This window comes from Tenrec ecaudatus, chromosome 1 (genome assembly GCF_050624435.1).
Source record: "Tenrec ecaudatus isolate mTenEca1 chromosome 1, mTenEca1.hap1, whole genome shotgun sequence".
In the NCBI taxonomy this organism is placed as follows: Eukaryota; Metazoa; Chordata; class Mammalia; order Afrosoricida; family Tenrecidae; genus Tenrec; species Tenrec ecaudatus.
Window position 1 is genome coordinate 188,964,333 of NC_134530.1, and position 19,725 is coordinate 188,984,057.

Below are 19,725 nucleotides of genomic sequence, written 5' to 3' on the forward strand. Positions count from 1 at the left end.
AATAGAAATTCTAGAATTAAAATACATAAAAACAAAATATTTTTCCTTTCTCAAAGAAACATTTACCAAGAATAATTTAATTAGGTATCAAATAAACACTTAACAGAAGTGAGTATTTTGTGACCCTTCAGCCTACCACCTCAAATTTACACACCAAGATGGAGTATCAATAGGGAATGCACACAAGACAGAGATGAATGGATTTGCCTTTATTTCATGTACAAGCAAATTCCTAAACTGCTCAGAACCTTATTTAAGGAATATTGTGCTTCAAGTACTGGGAATATAATGTAGTATATAATCAGATTCTATGGTTAATAACCTACTTTGTCTTAGAATGTCATGATCTACACATTCTTAGGACTTTCCCAGTGGTTGCACTGTCTCCGAAAAGCACTCCAGATAACCCCTAGCCGGTTATACACTCATGAGGTGACTTTTGTGGGCACTGGTCGCCAGGCCAGACGGACCTACATGATGTTAAACAGAGCGCGTTCAACCTTTTGGGACAATGATTCAGTTAATCATGACTCCTTAATGAGACACCCCAATAAAAGACCTTGAGTCTCCATGGACATCTTGATTAACAAAAGACAAAGATACTTAAAGGAAGGTAGCAAATCTTTTTTTGTTTTAAATAATAAAGCATTATATCGGGGGCTCTTCAACTCTTATAAAACAATCCATACACTAATTGTATCAAGCATATCTGTACTTATGTTGACATCATTTCTAAAACATTTTCTTTCTACTTGATCCCTTGGTATCATCTTTTTTCCCATTCCTCCCCCACTCTCCTGAACTCTTGATAATATATAAATTGTTTTTATTTTCATATTTTACACAGTCTGCTATCTCCCTGCATCCATGTCTCTGTAGTTCGTCCCCCTAGGGTGGGTGGGGTTGTGTGGGGCAATCATTTCCCCCTTTCACCCCTTTCCCCTCACCCCCTTCCCTCTACCCTCATGGTATTGCTACTCTCATTATTTGTCCTGAGGGGGTTTATCTGTCCTGGATTCTGTGTGTCGAGAGCTATTATCTATACCAGTGTACATGCTCTGATCTAGCCGGATTTGTAAGGCAGAACAGAGGTCATGATAGTGGATGGAGCTGGGAGAGGCAAGGGGAGCATTAGAGAACTAGAGGAATGTTGTGTGTTTCATCAGAGCTATACTGCAACCTGGCTGGCTCACTCATCCCTTTCTTGTGACCTTTCTGTGAGGGGATATCCAATTGTCTACAGATGGGACTTGGGTCTCCAGTCCAATCCTCCTCATTTGCATGGAAATGGCTGTTTGTTTGGAGTTTTCTGATACCTGATCCCAGCAGCAGCTTGAGATCACACAGGCTGGTGTGCTTCTTCAATGTGGGCCTTGTTGCTTCCCTGCTAGTTGGCCATTTATTTAACTTAAAGTCTTTAAGTAGCCAAACGCTGTATCTTGTAACAGCCAGGCATCATCAGCTTTCTTCACATTAGCTTATGCATACATTTTGTATTCAGCGATCATGTTAGATTAAAAAGATGAGCATCACAGAATGCCAGGTTATTAGAACAAAGTGTTCTTCTGTTGAGGGAGGACTTGAGTAGAGGCCCAATGTCTGTCTGCTACCATAATACTTAACTTATAAGTATATGTACTTAGACCTATATATCTGTTATTTATGAATATATTTACATATGTACATGCCTATGTTTATAGTAAAAGTGTCTTTTGCCTCCTAGCTCCTCTATTCCTTTTACTTTGCTCTTGTCTCACTGTCATGTTCAACTTCCATCCGGCTCTCTACTTCCGCTCAGCTACATTGCACTTGATTGAACCCCACCAGGCAGTCTATGCCCTCCTCGCCATTGATTTTAGATCTCTTGTTCCATTGTCCCTGGGTCTGCTGACTTTCGTCCCCCTCCTGTTGTTCTCTCCATTAGATTGTTTATTCTGCCTATATATAGACATGAAAAAGAAAGAAAAAGCCTATGAATAGTTCTAAATCTGTGTACTGAGCCTTATAAATGTTTTCCTTTTTTTTTTTTGTTTAAGAAATAAAAGCTTTGCAATGGGAATCATTCTAGATCTCACCCTGCATGTCTCCTCATTTGGATCCTGTCGTTATAAAACTAAACATAAGTATAATATTTTCTTGAGTTCTGGTAAGTCCTTTTAGTGAATTACTGTACTCAAAGGAGTAATGGTGGCCATCATAAAAACTGAGATGGGCCTATCCTGAGAAAGTAGAGGAAACATGTAAACTTGGAGACAGAAAATCAGTAACATGGGGCTTGTTTGCACTACTTGAGGTTCTGCTTAGCATCCTGAAGCAGGCTGGAGGGCAGAGTAAGGATCCCTGAACTACGGCTGGCATCCTTAGAAGGTAGGTAGAAGAGCCCCCTCACTCTGTAGCAGTAGACCAGAAGCAAAGATACTGAGACCTCCAATTTTGTAGATTTGACAGGCTGAAAGATTATGCACTTGAACTTGTGAGATCTCATCTGGGCTCTGAGGGTTGAGGTCAGAGAAAGAAGCAATGCTTTATGGTAGGTGTCAGACAGAGGTGAACAGAAGTGTACTGAATGGAACAGAATTACACCAATTTTCCTTCACATTAAAAACATATATGCCATAGAACGTGCACCTTATAGTCATTTAATCTCAGTGTCCCTATCCTTCCCCATTACAAAATGTTATGATAAAAGTACATGTTGAAAACCCCATATCTGGGTACACGCAGCATAATGTTACTCTCTTCTTGTGTTAAACATGATAGTTTGGGGAGGGTGGTTACGCTTTCTTGTAGATACTGGCAAGCATACACAGAAGTTAACCAGAACAAACTAGACCCTACTAGTGTGGACCCCCATACATGCTCAGAGCTTTCCAGCCAAGAAACCAACTTATGAAACCCCCTAGAAAGATTTCAACCATCCTCAGGCTCACCTCACCCCATTTTTATCAATATGTTTAGCTTTCATATTTATTTCCCTATAAGTCTGAGAACCCATAAATGTCGGGCGAGTTGGATCTGAAGAACCATCATCTTAGTTCCTTGTTCAGCACTTTGAAATAATGTCACTATGCTATACTTTCTCTTTTTCAAAGTTCCGGGACTGGTTGGATTTTTTTGTTTCATTAACAATGTGACAGACAACTAAAAAAAGGATGGAAATAAATGGGAAAATAAGTTTTATTGTCTTTTTTTTAATATGAGGCAGTACCCCACAAAAATGATTTTTTCTTCAAAGTTATGTTTTGTTTGTTTTACAAAACAACCTTATCACCTCAAAGTACTCTCCATTACAATTAATACATTTGTGAAATCTGCAATTCCATTCTTGGAAACATTTTTTAAACTCCTCTGTTTGGATGGCTGACGACCTTCCTCCTTTTTTCTCCCCCAACCTGTTCTATGTCATCAAATATCTGTCCTTTCATGTCCTTCTTCATTCATGGAAACAAAAAGACACACGAAGCAAGGTCAGGTGAATCAGGTGTGAGGGAAAAAAGGCATGCTGTTTTTGCTGACAACTGGTACACTGAGATGGCTGCATGAGCAGGTACATTGTTCCCTGTCTGCCACAAATCAGGTCTGCTTTTTTTTTTTTTTTTGGTCACACACTGTTATGCAATCGTTTCAGAACCTCTAAATAGAAAGTTTGGTTAACAGTCTGACCTGGTGGAATGAACTCCAAAAGCACTACAAGTTGATGTTTTCTTTTGTTCGGTAAGTTGACACAAATCCAAAATGAGGTTTGTCAACAGTTGACATTTCACCTTTTTTGAAATGAGAAAACCACTCATATACTTGAGTTTTTCCCTATAGCGCTGTCCTTGTAAGCTGTGTTCAACATCACAACAATTGCTGCGACATTTTTCCTGAGCAGGAAATGAAGTGTCACAGCCACATGCTATTCTCTTAAATTGGCCATTACAAAAAACGAGGTTTCAGTGAAACTGCTTTTATGAAAAAAAATTCACCTTGACAAGAGAGAACCTTGCCAGGCAATGCCACTGGGCAGGAAAAATGTGTCCTACAAAAGCTCTTTTTGGGGGGTTTTTGGGGGGTGGGGGTACCCCACTCGTATATTATAAAAAACTTAATACGAGTTGCTTCTGTCCTGGTCAAAAAGAACAAGCTTTCTGCATTTTGTTTTGTTTTTCCCTGGTGGTACCAGAGCTCTCGGCTTTCTAGCTCCCCCGCCCTTCATTCATTTTATCATCCTATTCTCAATACCTCTATCTCCCATTATTTTATTGAAGTTAGCCAAGGAAAACTATCAACACCTGAAAACAGCATAGCATTACAGAAAGCACTTCAAAATTCACGGGAAAATAGCACTTTTAATACTAATTTTTCCATGAAGTTTTGAAATTTCCTCATTTACCAAAGATGATAAAACATCACTTTTTTCTAGTGTTCTTCTCTTTTTCTGCTATAGACATGCTTATTTATTGTCTACCCTGGTTAAATTTAAGCAATTCAGAGTACTGATTTATAAATGGTTCTGAGTATATTCCTAAAGTTAATTATTTTAGTACTCAATAACCTCAGCGGTTAAGAAAGGTACTCTCTTACATGTACAAACTCTGATAATAAAAGACTGTTTGATTTTCACCATGTGGCAGCTAAATGATTCTGGGTGGATTATTTATCTTATCTGACCTCCATTTCCCCAATTTATTAAATATAGATGACACTTCAGAGGTCTGTAATTTAAATGAGATGATGAAATCAACGTTCTCAGTGCAATGCCACAAATGGTATTCAATATATCTTATTTTCTATTATCAGCATCAGTAACATAAGTCATAAAAGTTCACGTTTCTAAAACCTTCAAATCAGATAGAACTCTTCTCATAGAAGTACTCCAACTCAAGAGCAGGGAAATCCTCTATTACCTTAACCCGCTGTATAGATTGTTTCTAAAGAGAATGGGGGAAACTAACCACCTTTACATAGAAAACAGAAGTACTAAGTCTTTAAGCTATAGAAATTTAATACGGATATAAAGATAGGTTCTAGTATATTTATTTAAAAATGAGAAAAGCAAAGGTATACAGGGAATGTTAATGAACTTGTGGGTTAATCATTCGGCTGCCGACCGCAAGCTTGGTGGTTCAAACCCTTCAGTCGTTCCTTGAGAGAAAGATGAGACTGTCTATTCCTTCCAAGATTTACAGTGTTGGAAACTCTAAAGAGCACTACTACTCTGTTCTGCAGGGTCACTAAGACTTGGCATTGACTCAGTGGCAGTGGGTTTGGTTTTGATGAATTTAAACCTGCTAAATTCAAGCTGCCAATAAGAGTGACATGGAAGCTGTACCAAAGCAATTGCAAAATGCTATGGTAAGATTGCCGAAGTAACCTGTCTTCTCTGGTTTGCCAATGACTGGCAATTTTTAAACAAGGAGTTTTGTCTTCTTAATGTTTAATTCTCAATTTTCTGTAATGATATCTATAACTCTCTCACCTGCTAAAACTTTACAGGATCTAGAGTAAAAGGTCAATATTAGAATCCTGGTTACACTACTAAGTTCATAGCTGGACTGGGCAAATTATGTGACACTTCTGGCTTCATTTTATCAAAAAAGTAAAAAGGTTAATAAAACCTATTATTCAGGATTTGTTAAGAGGATAACATAATATGCAAAATCCAAGTAGAAAATGAACATACACCCTTTTCATTTAGTATCTAGTATTTTAAAAAGCATTGTTACTTTTTTAACAAGTCAGAGAATCTGAAGGCATTATAATGGCAAATACTGTAAAAATTGTTAGGCTTTTAAAACTATTGGGCTCCACAAGATTCTGTAAAACTGTCATTCCTAAAACCAAAAACTCTGAAATGCAATAATTTTAAAAACTTATCTGTAGGCATTGAATTACTCTGTATGGCTCCTTCTAGTCAGTCTTTGTAATTTTCATTGGATGGCTGGTTGGGACCATGTAAATAAGGTGTATGAGACACTAGCATGGGGATTAAGTCAGTTCTGTCTTTCTGTTGAGTATACATTGAGTCATCTCAGAAGAAGGAACTAGGGAATCTCATAAACATCAAGAAAAGAGAGCTATGAGTAAGGTGTGTCCCATAGCCCCCAAGAGCCCTGGCCAGAAGTGACAGCAACAGAGGTGACAGCACTGAGAGACACGACAGGGCAACAGGCTTCCCAGCCCACAGGCAAGTAAAAGTGAGTGTCTTCAGAAACAAGCCTGGCTTGCAGAGTAGGGGGTCCTTTGGTTATTTATCAATGCTAAAGGAGTTTCCTTAGCATTTGCTGAAGTAGGATATCGGTCAAGGGGTCACATGGCTGAGAAATAAAGAAACTGAGAGAAGAGAGGTGTGTTTACTGACGGTAAAATAAGGGGAAAAAATCACTACTGTTAAGTCAATTTTGACTCATAGTGACCCTACAGGGCAGGCTTGAACTCTGTCTGTTGGTATCGAAGGCTAGAAGTCTTCATGAGAACTGAAAGTCTCATTTTTCTCCCACAGAGCAGCTGGTGGTTTCAAACTGCAGTCCTTATGATTAGCAGCAAAATCAATGTGTAATCCACTACACCATAAGAAATACACAGTGCAGACATGAGAAATTGTACCTTGAGTTTATTCTTGTGCATGGAGTGAGGCAAGGGTCTTGCTTCATTTTTCTGCAGGTAAATATCCATGTTTTCCAGCACCACTTGTTAAAGAGGGCATCTGCTTCCCATTTGCTATTTCTGGGGCCCTTATCAACGATCAGTTGTCTGTATGCTGATGATTTTATTTCTGGGTTTTCAGTTCTTTTCCATTGGTCTGAGTATCTGTCATTGTATCAATACCATGTGGTTTTGACAACTGTGGCTGTATAGCATTGGCTAAAGTAAGGTAAAGAAAGCCCTCCCACTGTGTCCTTCTTGAGGAGTTCTCTGCTAATTCTGGGTTTCTTCCCTCTCCATATGAAGTTGGTAATCAGTTTTTTCATTTCTTTGAAGAAAGATGGGTAATTTCATTGGGATTGCATTAAACTTATATAGTGCTTTTGGCAGAACTGACATCTTAACTATATTGAGTCTTCCAATCCACGAGCATGGGATATTCTTCCATTTGTTGAGGTCGCTCTTGGTTTCTTGTAATAGTGTTCTATAGTTTTCCCTATATAGATCTTTTGTTTTTTTAGTCAGGTATATCCCTAGATATTTCTATTTGTACTTGGCTATTGTGAAGGGTACCACCTTTTTGATCTCTTCTTCTGTGATCTTATCCGATGTATACAACAGTCCGATGAACTTGTGTTTGTTGATCTTGTATCCTGCCACTCTGCCAAACTCCTCTGTTGCTTCCAGTAGGTAAACAAGTGGTCATCTAGCTCAGAAGTAACAAAACTCACATGGAAGAAACACACCAGCCTGTGCGATCACAAGGTGTCGAAGGGATCAGGTATAAGGAATCATCAGGGAAAAAAATCTTACCATAGTGAATGAAGGGGGGAATGCAGAGTGGAGACCCAAAGCCCATTTGTCAGCTACTGGAGATCCCCTGGCAGAGGGGTCTAGGGGAGGAGATGAGTCAGTCAGGATGCGATGTAGCAACGATGACGAACACAGCTTTCCTCCAGTTCCTAAATTCTTCCTCCACCCCCCCAAACCCCCAACTATCCTGATCCGAATTCTACCTTGCAAGTCTGGATAGAGCAGAAGATAGAGCACTGGTGTAGATGGGAGCTGGAGACACAGGGAATCCAGGGCAGATGATACCTTCAGGACCAGGGGTGTGAGGGGTGATACTGGGAGGGTAGAGGGTGAGTGGGTTGGAAAGAGGGAACTGATTACAAGGATCTACATGTGACCTCCTCCCTGGGGGATGGACAACAAAAAAGGGGGTGAAGGGCGACGTCAGACAGGGCAAGATATGACAAAATAATAATTTGTAAATTATCAAGGCCTCATGAGGAAGGGGGTAGCAGGGAGAGAGGGGGAATAAGGGAGGACCTGATGCAAAGGGCTTAAGTGGAGAGCAAATGCTTTAAAAATGATGGGGGCAAAGAATGTACAGATGTTCTTTATATAATTGATGTATGTATGGATTGGGATAAGAGTTGTATTTGTCCCTAATAAAATGTTAAAAAAAAAGAAAAGAAATTGTACCTAACATTTCTGATCCTACATGTAACCTGCTGGCTTCTCTTAAAAAAAATAATAATCATGAGCATTGTATTTCAGTTCTATGAGGTCACTAAGAATTATTGAACCTAGCAGAAAAGCAAAATGACATGGGCGGAATATTTAGTACCAAAATATGGTAAAGAAGTTTGGAAAGTGAAGGCAAGTCTCACCTCTACCTCTAGAAATTGGTCTTATGATGACAAAATAATAATTTTTAAATTATCAAGGGTTCATGAGGGAGGGGAGAGTGGGGAGGGAGGGGAAAAATGAAGAACTGATGCCAGGGGCCTGGGTGGAGAGCAGATGTTTTGAGAATGATAAAGACAACGGATGTACAAATGTGCTTTGCACTATTGATATATGTATGGATTGTGGTAGAATTTGTATGAGTCCCTAATAAAATGATTTTTAAAAAATTGGTCTCATGCTCAAAATGGGTGCATAAGCAAATGTGGTGAAGAGAGCAGATGGTGCTTGGCTATCAAAAAGATAGAGTATCTGGGGTCTTAAAAATTTGAAGTAAACAAGCAACCATCTAGCGGGGAAACAAATAAGCCCACATGAAAGAAGTACATCAGCCTGTGTGATCATGAGGTGTCGACAGAATCAGGTATCAGTTATCAAAAGAGCCAAACAAACAACTATATCGATGTGAAAGACGGGGTTTAGAGTAAAAACCTAAAGCCCATCTGTAGACAATCAGATATCCCCCCAACAGAAGGGTTATATGGAAGGGATGATTCAACCAAAGTGTAGTATAGCACCGACGAATCACACATCATTTCTCTAGTTCCTGAATGCTTCCTCTCCCACACTACCATGATCCAGTTCTACCTTACAAATCTGGCTAGACTGGAAAACACACATTGGTACAGATAAGAGCTCTCAATACATGGAATTCAGAATGGATAAACCCCTCAGACACAGTAGTGAGAGTAGCAATGTAATAAGGTAGGGAGATGGTCAGGGAGGGAGAAGGGTAAGAAACAGGGAACCCATCACAAGATCGGATATATAGCCCCCCAAAGGGGATGAGTAACAGAAATGTGGGTGAATGGAGACAATGTAAGATATGAAATAATAATCACAATATATAATTGATCAATGATTCATGAGGGTAGGAGAGTGGGGAGGGAGAGGAAAAAAGAGGAGCTCAAGTAGAAAATGTTTTGTAAATGATGATGGCAACATATGTACAAATATGCTCGATCCAAATGATGTATGGAATGTTATAAGATGTAAGAGCCCCCAATAAAATGATTTTTTCAAAAAAAGAAAGGAAATTTGTCTTATGCTAATATAGAGTTAGATTCTTGATCCTCCTTGTAAAGTCCAAGGGCACACACAACTCCTATACCATTTCCTTACTCATTAACTGTGAACATTCGTGTTTCAATATTAAAATAACAATGAACTTGATTTTAGGGAACAGCCTCTGATTCCTTAATCAATGTTGCAAAACATATGGTATATGTACTGTGTTATCTTTCTTTCATTGGTAAAAGTACATCTATACGCTGCAGTGGCAAGCCCAAAGGATTCCAAGGGGTTTGGTAATCTATATGTTGTAGAAAGTTGGGTTTACTTCAATGATGCAAATTTGTTCTGTAAAAAAAGTATTAGGCTCAAGAAAGCAAACTTTATATTTTCTACAGAAAAGATAGATTAAATATATTATTCAAAGAATATCAGTTGTTAGTGTTTGAGAACTCAAAAATATTTTCCAGGATGCTCTCATCCTCTTGAAAATTTTAAATTAGAAGATAGAAATACTTATAGTTATATGGTAGGTTATGTGAAGTTAACATCTATATTGCCTTTAAAATGTGCATAATACCGTAATATTCAAGAATTAAAAAAATGAAAGGACAGTTCATTTAAACTTCCCATGTCATGAACCTCAGTCTCCACAATCCTGAAATCAGAACTAACCACAGCCCAACTACCACTACCAACGCTCTGAATAGGATCACATTAGAAAGTACTGGATAAAGTGGGAGCAATATATGGAACAAAACTTAAAATCATAAAAAAAAAAAAAAGCTAAGGCTCACTGGTCAGATAAAAAATGGCAGAACCCTCAAGATTATGAGCCTTAGTCAGTGTTCAGACCCTCACACTAAAGTTACCCCAACTTCCAACCATTAACTAGGTCTATGAAGTGAACACCAAGAGTTGTGAGGTATATACTCCACAAAAAACAACACATGTCCAAGGATAAAGTTCAGAAGGCAAGAGCGTTAGGAAAAAAATTAATGGGAAAGGGAAACATATGGAGGAAGTGAATTAAGAATCGCACTTGGGAGACAGCAATCAATGACATGAAACAAAATGTATGAATGTATATATGAATTGTTGAGTAGAAAACTTATTCTGTAAATTTTCACCCAATTTACAATTAAAAATTAAATACTAGTAATAACGTCTACCTTTCACAAGTTTTTTACTTAGAGAAAGAAAACCGTTTTCTTTGTAAGGAAACTTTTTCTTTAGAAAAAAAGTTAGTGCTGGTAGGTGTAAACAGCAACTAAGATGGAAAATTTCAGGAAGAGGAAACAGGTCTACATCTATTGCTTTAATGCCTTTAGCTGTAAACAACTTTGCTTGGTAGAAGTTCAAAAGCCAAAATGAGTGAGTTCACAGAAGACTGACATATCTGATCTACTTCCAACAAATTTATTGAAACTCCTAGTGCATTAGGGTGTTATTAGGTTAAGTATTTTACTACTTTATGAATTGAAGGCTAATTTCTAGTAAGACAGAACACAGTACAGTATATTTGGAAATCACAGATGGGAATCTTGAATCAGCAAATGATATAGCTGCTACAGGAGCTCTGGTGAGTGGAGAAGTTAAATGCTCCACAACTAACCTTGTGTTGGTTACCTTTGGAACCTATCCAGTGGGTATGCAGGAGAAATACTGGGAATCTGCTTCCATAAAGACTACAGCCAGGAGAATCCCTAGAGTCAGGTATAGTCTGCCATAAGGAGGGAGTATGAGTTGTAACCGACTCAACTACAGCTAACGTAATTGTTAGGAATAAGGGGTTACAAAAACCCTATTGTTGTCGGTTGCCATCCATTCAATCCCAACTCAAGTTGACCCCTCTTGTGTGGAGCAGAACTTCTCCACACGGTTTTAAAGGCAGACCCTACCATCTCATCTTCTGAGGAGTCTCTAGGTATAAGTCCAAAGTGCCAATCTTTCACCTACTTTTATATCTAAGCTAAGAAGTCCTGGTGGCACGATGGCCGTTTGTCTGCTAACTGAAAGGTTTTCAGTTTGAACCCACCAACAGCTTCTTAAAAGTGTTACAGCTTTAGAAACCCTATGGGACAATTCTATTCTGCCCTACAGGATCAGTAGGAGTTAAAATCACTCATTAACAATGGGTTTTAGATTTTAACATCTACACCAGGTTCACCATATGAAGTGTACAGTTCTCTCACCATTAACCAAAAAAGAAAAGTCACTGCTATAGTCAATAGCGAACCCCTGTGGTTTTTAAAACTATAAACCCATTCCTGTGGGTTTCTAAAACTGCCAACTCTTTACAGGAGCATTAAAGTGCACCTATAATAATCAAAGGAGTGAAGAATGTGATTCTAACATGAGAGAAAAGAAAAAAGAGGGTCGGATCTAAATATATGAACAGAATAATCTAGTACGGTTGGTAAATATCAGTACTTTAGTTCCTTATCAGAGACTTATTTTGAACCTCACTGGCTCTCTCAAATCTAACTTGATTTAAGATATTTTAAAGACAGTAAGAAGAGATACCTGTCTTTACATAATAGAGTATAGAAACAATCTTTATCCCATCTTCCCCATAAGGTGCTATTAGCTAAAGATAATTATAAAACTCAAATATTTAAGTTTTAAACTTTCTTTTATAGACAAGGAAAAATATGTATAAATAAACATGGCAAATTGAGAGCATTTGTAATAAGCAACTTATTAGTAATAAAAGTAGATTCATTAATGTCACCCTATTTTTAAAAGGATGACCACTGAGATCTATATTTGAATCTCTGGGCTTCAATTCAGACCTAAAGGATTAGAATTTGAGGCTAGGGCTTACAAAGATGCATTTCAAATTAGAGATTCTGTTGGTACTCATGCACAGTGAAATTTTACCTCTTCAGACCTCAGACTTCAAAATTTAATCAGATCATTGATATTATCATCAAGCAAGTTAATTAAAGCTTATAGAAGAAATTTTAAATTTTCTTTTTGTTTTGCTTTGAATCCTGAAAGATCCACCAATACAATATAATTAATAAAGTTTTAGCATGAAATACATTTTGATAATTCTTGGAATCAAACTTTATTACATCATAATTTGAACAGATAATTAGCCAGAATACCATAGTCTTTCATCCTAAGACCAGACACCCATGACAATAGGGCCCTAGGGTCTATCAGACTCACAAATGTAGATCTAATGCAATGCTTCCCAAAGTGGGAAATACAGTCCTTGGGCAGAGGGGAGGGCTGTTGGAATGACACAGGAAAGTTATTAAAAAGGTAGATACTTCTACTTTATGCTGACTTGTGAGCTACAATACAAAAGACCCTAATTGCCAGGACGGTGCAATTGTTTTTCTGAAAAGGGAGTGGTAGAGCAATTTTATTCAAGAATTCATGCTTTAGGGAACAAAGGAAGCAATTGCACTGATTCAAAGAACATTTGCATAATGTGCTACATTTCTATTGTCAATCAATTTTGCTGAGAAATTAAAGATTTATAAATAGTATCTTCTATATTGTTACTAAGTTTGTTTATTTTATTTTTGTGTTTGATTCTAGGGTTTGGTTTTATTTTAGTGTAACTTTAAAACTCCTTTGAAGAATGGCCTCCACTGTCTAAGGCATCAAGTTCAACTCCATTGCATGATATATCAAATTAGGATTAGGACAAGTAACCATTAGTGCATCTAGCAATAAAATAATAAACTTGTCTTAATACTTGTTGAAATTTCCGTGTGTCATGCATGCGTCAAGCTGCTAACTTTAGGGAGTTTGCATCTCACAAATAAAAAGAGCAAAATTCCCCAATGCAAGAATATGGAGAAAAGGACCTATTTGTTCCAAAAAAGATGGCTCTGCTTGTGGCTCTGGGAAAACAATCATTAATTGAAGTCCCTTTGTCAGGACTTGCAGGCCACATTTGAGAATTTGTGCTGGTAATTAGGGGCTGGCTAACACCAAAACAATCACCAAGGAAGAAGGTATCAGCTTGTCTCAAGATCTATTAGGGCAGGCTTATTGTGTAGGACAGGCCAATATGATCCTGAAATACTAAGTATCAGAGAATGCCCTGATTGTCCAGAACTTCTCTCAGGAAGGTAGCAAATCCCCTGGGACATAGAAGTAGTGTTAAGAAGCCTCCCAGACCTCACACTACATGTCTTTGTCTTTTCTGGTCATAATAAATTTTGTAATCATAAGAATGGCATACCCTCCATTAATTCTGTGAGCTGTTCCAATAAATTATTGAACCCAAAGGGGAATTAAGAGTTAACAGGTTAGAAAGTAAATGTGATATGTGAATTTCTAAGTTGCAACTGGCATCCGAAAGCTTTAGTGGAAAACTAGCCCTGAAATGGTATGGTATGTCACAAGATTGGGGTGTCATATGGATGCTCAAACTTGTTGCTAGCTATCTGCCTACTTGATAGTCTGAAAAATGATGTCCTTTTAACATGTGACCTAGCTCCCATGGCAAATATTAGTAACGATAGAAAGGACAAATACGAGGGGTTAAAATCAATCCAAACCACATTTCTGGAATTGGATTCATGCTAATCCTTACCATACAAATATGTCATTTGATTCCTTGGCAGCTGCTTCTATGACCATTGAATGTTGATCTAAGATAAAATCCTTAACAACTTCAAATTCTTAACCATTTACCATTTAGGATGTTGCTTATAAATCCATTTTTTGTATCTTTTTTAAAAAATTCATGTATAATCCATAGTGAAGGCTATAATCTTTGCTCTTCATCACTAACATTTCAAGTCATCTTCATTTCTGACAAGCAAAGTTGTGTCAGCTGTATATCACAGATTGTTGATGAGTCCCCAATCCTGATGCCCAATTCTCCATTGATTTCACTTCCACAGATTATTTGTTCAGCACACAGACTGAATAAGTAAGGTGAAAGAATACAGCAATTCTGTACCTCTATGACTCTATAGAGTATCCTTGTGTTCTGTTTGATGGACTGCCTCTTGATGTATGTTCAGGTTCCTCTTGAGCATAAGTAAGCATTCCAGAATTTCCATTTGTCACAATGTCATTCATAACTCAGATTCACAAAGTCACTTTCCTTCTCCTAATAAAACATGGGTAAACATCTTGCTGGTATTCTTTTTGAGCCAAGTTCTTCTTTGTTCTCTACCCTATTCTGAAACCAGCTTAATTGTCAGCAGTTCCCTAACAATGTATGAGTGCAAAAGCATTTTAAAATTATCGTTAGCAAAATGTTGCCAGCATGTTAATGCTGCTGCTCAATAATTTCCACATTCTTTGACCATCTTTCTTTGGATTGGGAACAAATGTGTGCAGCATTGCATTTGTTTGTTGAAGCATTTCAATTGCAATTTACAGCAATGCCTGATGCATATCTTGTCTTCATTGTGTTCAAGTGCAGCTTGAAGTTCTTTCTTCAGAATCAGCAGTTCTTAAGAGTATGCTACCTCTCTTATGTTTGAATGGCAACCAGTTCTTTTTGATAGAGAGATTCTGTGTACTCATTTTTTAAACGCCTGCTGGGAAAAAACCATAACACTGCCATCCAGTTGATTCCAATGTACAGCAGCCGGAAAAGAGAAGTGGCCTTTTGGGTTTCCAAGGCAATAAATATTTATGGGAGCAGAAAGTCTCAGCGTTTCTCCTGTGGAGCCACTGGTAGAGTTGAACTGCTGACCTCGCAGACCAACATGTAACCGACTACACCACCAGGTGTCCAATAAGCATAATTAAACAGTCATGTGAGTAAGTTAGAGAAGCATTTGATTAATCTAGTCATAAACTTTTATGCAACATTAAGTTCATAAGCTTTCAGTACTTTATGCAATCAAATTATAAAATGTGTTAGTACTCAAGAGTATGAAATCATTATTGTATGTATTTGGTTTTAACAAAGTTTCAAAAAAATTTTTTTTAATTAAAAAAAAAAAACAATAAAGTTTCCTAGTACCCATAAAGTGCTTTTCCTTTCCATTATACCTACACTTAGGTTCACTGGGACTTTCATTAAGATAGCAGATGCAAAATAAAAGGTACATCTAAATACTGACTGGCTGAATAATTGAAAAGTAGCAAAAGTATCTTATACAAAACTCAATATATTTCATTTTTATAGCTGGACGCCAAAATTGATTTGATGGCATTGGGTTTGCTCTTAGATTCCAATATCACAGGAAACTTTAGCAAGCATTTCAGAACTTAAACTAATAGATGCATTTCTCTTTTTTTAATGAATTAAATTTATGATCAATAACAAATATCTATAAACAAAAATGCTTTAAACATCAGAGATTCCAGATCAAAACTGCTATTTACTATTTGATTTTACCTTAGAAATGGCAGAAAAACATTCTCCCACTATAACTCAACTATCTGGATCCTAGTAAAACATATTCAAATAGTATATTATCTTCAAATTAGAGTCTTTAAAGTTTAAAAAACATCATTATGAAATTCCTGCTAAAAAATAACGCAATTATGAAACAATTATTTCTAATAAAAAAATCACATCAAAGAGAATTTTTTTTAATTTACAAGGAAGGCTAATCGCAATGGTTTTAAAGATAATTTAAAGTCCAAGAAATAAATTTTAATATCACCATGAATATAGCATGTCACAGAATCGTACTTAGAAATGGTTAAAATGGTAAATTTTTTATTACAATTAAAGTAAACATGTATGTATACCCAAACTCACAAAAACCAAACATCTTGCCATCAAGCCAATTCCATTCATAGCGATCCTATAGGACAGAGTGAACTGCCCCTGTGGGCTTCTGAGATTTTAACTCTTTATGGAAGCAGAAAGTTTCCTCTTTACCCTGTGGAGCAGCTGGTAGTTGAAAATTACATACCACAAAAACAAAACAAAATCCACTGCTGTGGGATATAAAAAGATGTTTCCCCAGCTTTGTCTCCCCCAAAGATATGGCAAACATTAGAGGTTGTTTGTCAGCACATGGTGGGAGGTCAGATGCTTAGAGATATTCTCCCTGCAGACAGTCAGCCATCAGACTGTGGTCTACTCCACTCCAGGAGGGGTTCACCCCCTACTGAAAAGGATAGTAATTGCTTCCATGGAGTGTCAGAGAAGTGGTTAAACCTGCTCAGTGACATCCAAAGTTAGGCTGCCATCCTGAATCTAGGATCTGCCCATCTTGTCACGTGCGTGCCCCCAATCTCTCCCCTTCCTATTGTAAGTAGCCCCCTAGATTTTCCCCCTCCCATTGTTGTATTACCTGTAGTACAACCCTTTCCTATGATGTAGGGCTTTACCTGTAATTAGGGGGCTTACCTTGGTTAGCAATAAATTGTTCTCTCTCCTGCCCTGTACCACCAAGAGGAGCTGAGGTGAGCATGGTACCATGAAATGTGTCTGACTCCTTCATTTTACTCTCTCCCCTCTCACTCTTATTCTCGATGGCTTTACTATAATATTTACTTATTATTGCTATACAATTGCGCCTGCTGGGCCTGTGATGATTTATTAGGGGCTAGCTCCCCAGACACATTGCCACTGAATTACTTATAATTCCTGGGGACCATATATTTCAGAATAGAACTGTTCCTTAGGGTTCCCAAGGAACTGTACATCTCTAGGGGGTCTATTGTTGCACCTTCTTCCCAAACGTCAGTCGATGAATGCACACTGCTGACCATGAAGTTAGCTTCATTATGCCAAGCCCACTATACCATCAGAGCTCCTTTAGATGCATACGCCCACCATTCCTTCTCATCATACAACTGTTATCCCCCCCAATCAAAACCCAATGTCGGAGTCCATTCCCTCTCACTGAGACGCTATGGAGGGTCTCCGTGACCGTAACTCTTTAGAGAAACACACAGATTCATCCTTCTCTTGCAGAGGGGCTAGTAGTTTTGAACTGCCAACTTTGAAGTTAGCAGCCTAATAATTATCACACACCACCATCAGCATTCTAACCACCTTTACAACTAACCATAAGAGATTATTACCAGATTCCATTAATCTACTAAATAATTTAAAATTAATACTTCCAGCATTTTTAGAGATATCATGAAAGCTATATTATTTTTATTTTTTTACAATATGCTGCTTTATTTTATAGTATAACCATTCCTCACCTCTCCAACCAATAAAATCCAAGTGCCATAGTCTCCTCTCCTCTGGGCTATTTGAATTGCTTCTCTACATTTTTACATGCTTCCAATGGCATGAGGACAGAAGGAGCAGCGCAGATACAGTCTTTGTCTATTTAGCGTGCCATGTCAGGGAGGAAAGAATGCTGTTCAAGTTAAGCAGTATTCCTAAATGTCTGGGTAGTTTTTCACATAGGAACTAAAATCAACATTAAAAATCAGATTCTGTTCAAAGCTCTCCAATGATATGCTATTATACAGTCTTTCAAGTGTCAGCATATATATCACCTTGGAGAAGCTTAACTATCCAAAAGGAAAAAAGCTTCCCCCTGTGCAAAACCCCTTTCCTGCCATTTTTGCTAAAGTACTAGCTAAAAGTTATATACGATTACTCTTATTTTTTACTTGCTTAGTCTCTCCCCAACTTTAATACCCATCTGGAGAAGACATGTTCCAGGAGGAGAGAAACTGTCAGATTTTCACAGCTAGATTCAACACCTAAAACAGCACCTGGTACCCCATAGGCATTCAATAAAATGTGAGGGCTTCAAAAAAGCTCATGGAAAAAGGACTTGATAGATAAAGGAGTATTTCCAAGAATGTTTTGAGGCCCTATTAGAGCAATTAAAATGCATGGGCCGTGATGTCACATATCCATACCATCAGTGAGAGTCTGAATACGAAGATTTGGACAATATATGGAAATGCTATTGTAAGCAGTGAGAGATCTAATGATGGACATCATCACTTTATTAGCAAGTTTTTTGTCATATACTACTCTGTAGACACACACAAATAATTATCGCATTGCAAAGGTCCCATATATCTCACAACTTTGAACATAAGGTTAAGAGATCACACAATCTCACAGACTCTGTTCATTCTTAATTGTTTTAGAGAAAATAAGTGTTGAAGAAAATAAGAGACCTAGGAATCAGCAAGAACTCAGAAGAATTCTCCATAACTATGGTTTATAGGAAAAGCACCAAGTCTTCAATAATGCTTAATTAGAACATCCCTCCATTCCCCACCCACTGGCCCAATAAAGCACACCAAACTAGACCCATGATAGCTTTTCTGAACTGATATCTGTTCTGAAGTCTAATGTTAGCTCTTGAACGGGCATCCAACTGCTTGTAATTCCCATGCTAGTCTACAGTTATTTGTCTGAAAGAGTTCCAATTGGGCCATTCTCCTAAACAGAGGGCAAGTTTAAAATGGGACTTCATGTAAAATCACCCAACTTGAACATCTCAAGCATATAAGAACAAAACTCAAATATGTAGGTGATATTATATATATACATATAACTTTCGATAGAAAAGAAACCAATAGCATTTACTATTTCCTACAACTACTTATTGAATGGACCGGACAATTCTAAATACTAGGGAAATGGTAGTAATCAACACAAAATTAACTCCTGCTGTGATAGAAAATATAAAAGGGAAGACTTAATGAATAACAGTAATTATAAAGAGTTAGATGAAAATAACAGAATGATCTAAAGTATGCTACCTAACCAATGGCCTCATATTAAATCTCAAATTTTAGTTTCTTAACCACCTGACTTTAATCCACAGATATTTAAGGCTACCATTATTTTGAGAAATGTACTCAATTTTAATCCAACAATTAATTCCTAATATTCTACTAACTGTTCCTGACTCAAAAACTCCAAATATTAAAAAGATAAATTATCTAATTTAACTTCCAGATTGCGTCCAAAAGAAATTTTTCTGGGTTTGTGCACAATACATGAACAATGTCCCTAAATGTGTAGTTTACAATATAAATTCTAATTAATTCCAAGTTTGCAGCATTGTACCTGTGTGATGGAGAGGGAGCTTCAAATTGAGGCACTGTGCTATCCTCATTGACAGGGGAGTATAAACCGCTCATTTCCTGAAAGCATAAATATTTTGAGTTATTGGTGATACCCCAAACAAAAGCTATGTACCTCGAGAAGACACGTAGTATCATACACCTTTTCATCGGTCTCCTTTAATCTCACCATTAATTTCTCAAGCCTTCCTCTCCAGAGAATGCAAAAACAAGGATATCTAAAGAGTTAATAGACCAGTCTTTTAAATGGCATAAATTCAACAATGGACTACAAGGCTAGGAAATTAAAGTTGACTATTCCTTTTTTTTTAAATTTTATTACTAATCCAGGACAATAACCAAGTATCCAATATCCAAGTGTGTGTGTGT

General features: G+C 37.4%; 1 protein-coding gene across 2 annotated transcripts in view; it reads right to left on the minus strand.

The window, feature by feature from the left end:
* Window positions 1-19,725, minus strand: part of COP1 (COP1 E3 ubiquitin ligase) — a 199,783-nt gene that overhangs the window by 123,074 nt on the left and 56,984 nt on the right. For both annotated transcript variants that reach the window (XM_075527809.1, XM_075527804.1), the window contains exon 8: window positions 19,340-19,416. In XM_075527809.1, the coding sequence (XP_075383924.1) occupies window positions 19,340-19,416 (77 nt within the window). The remainder of the gene's footprint in view (window positions 1-19,339; window positions 19,417-19,725) is intronic.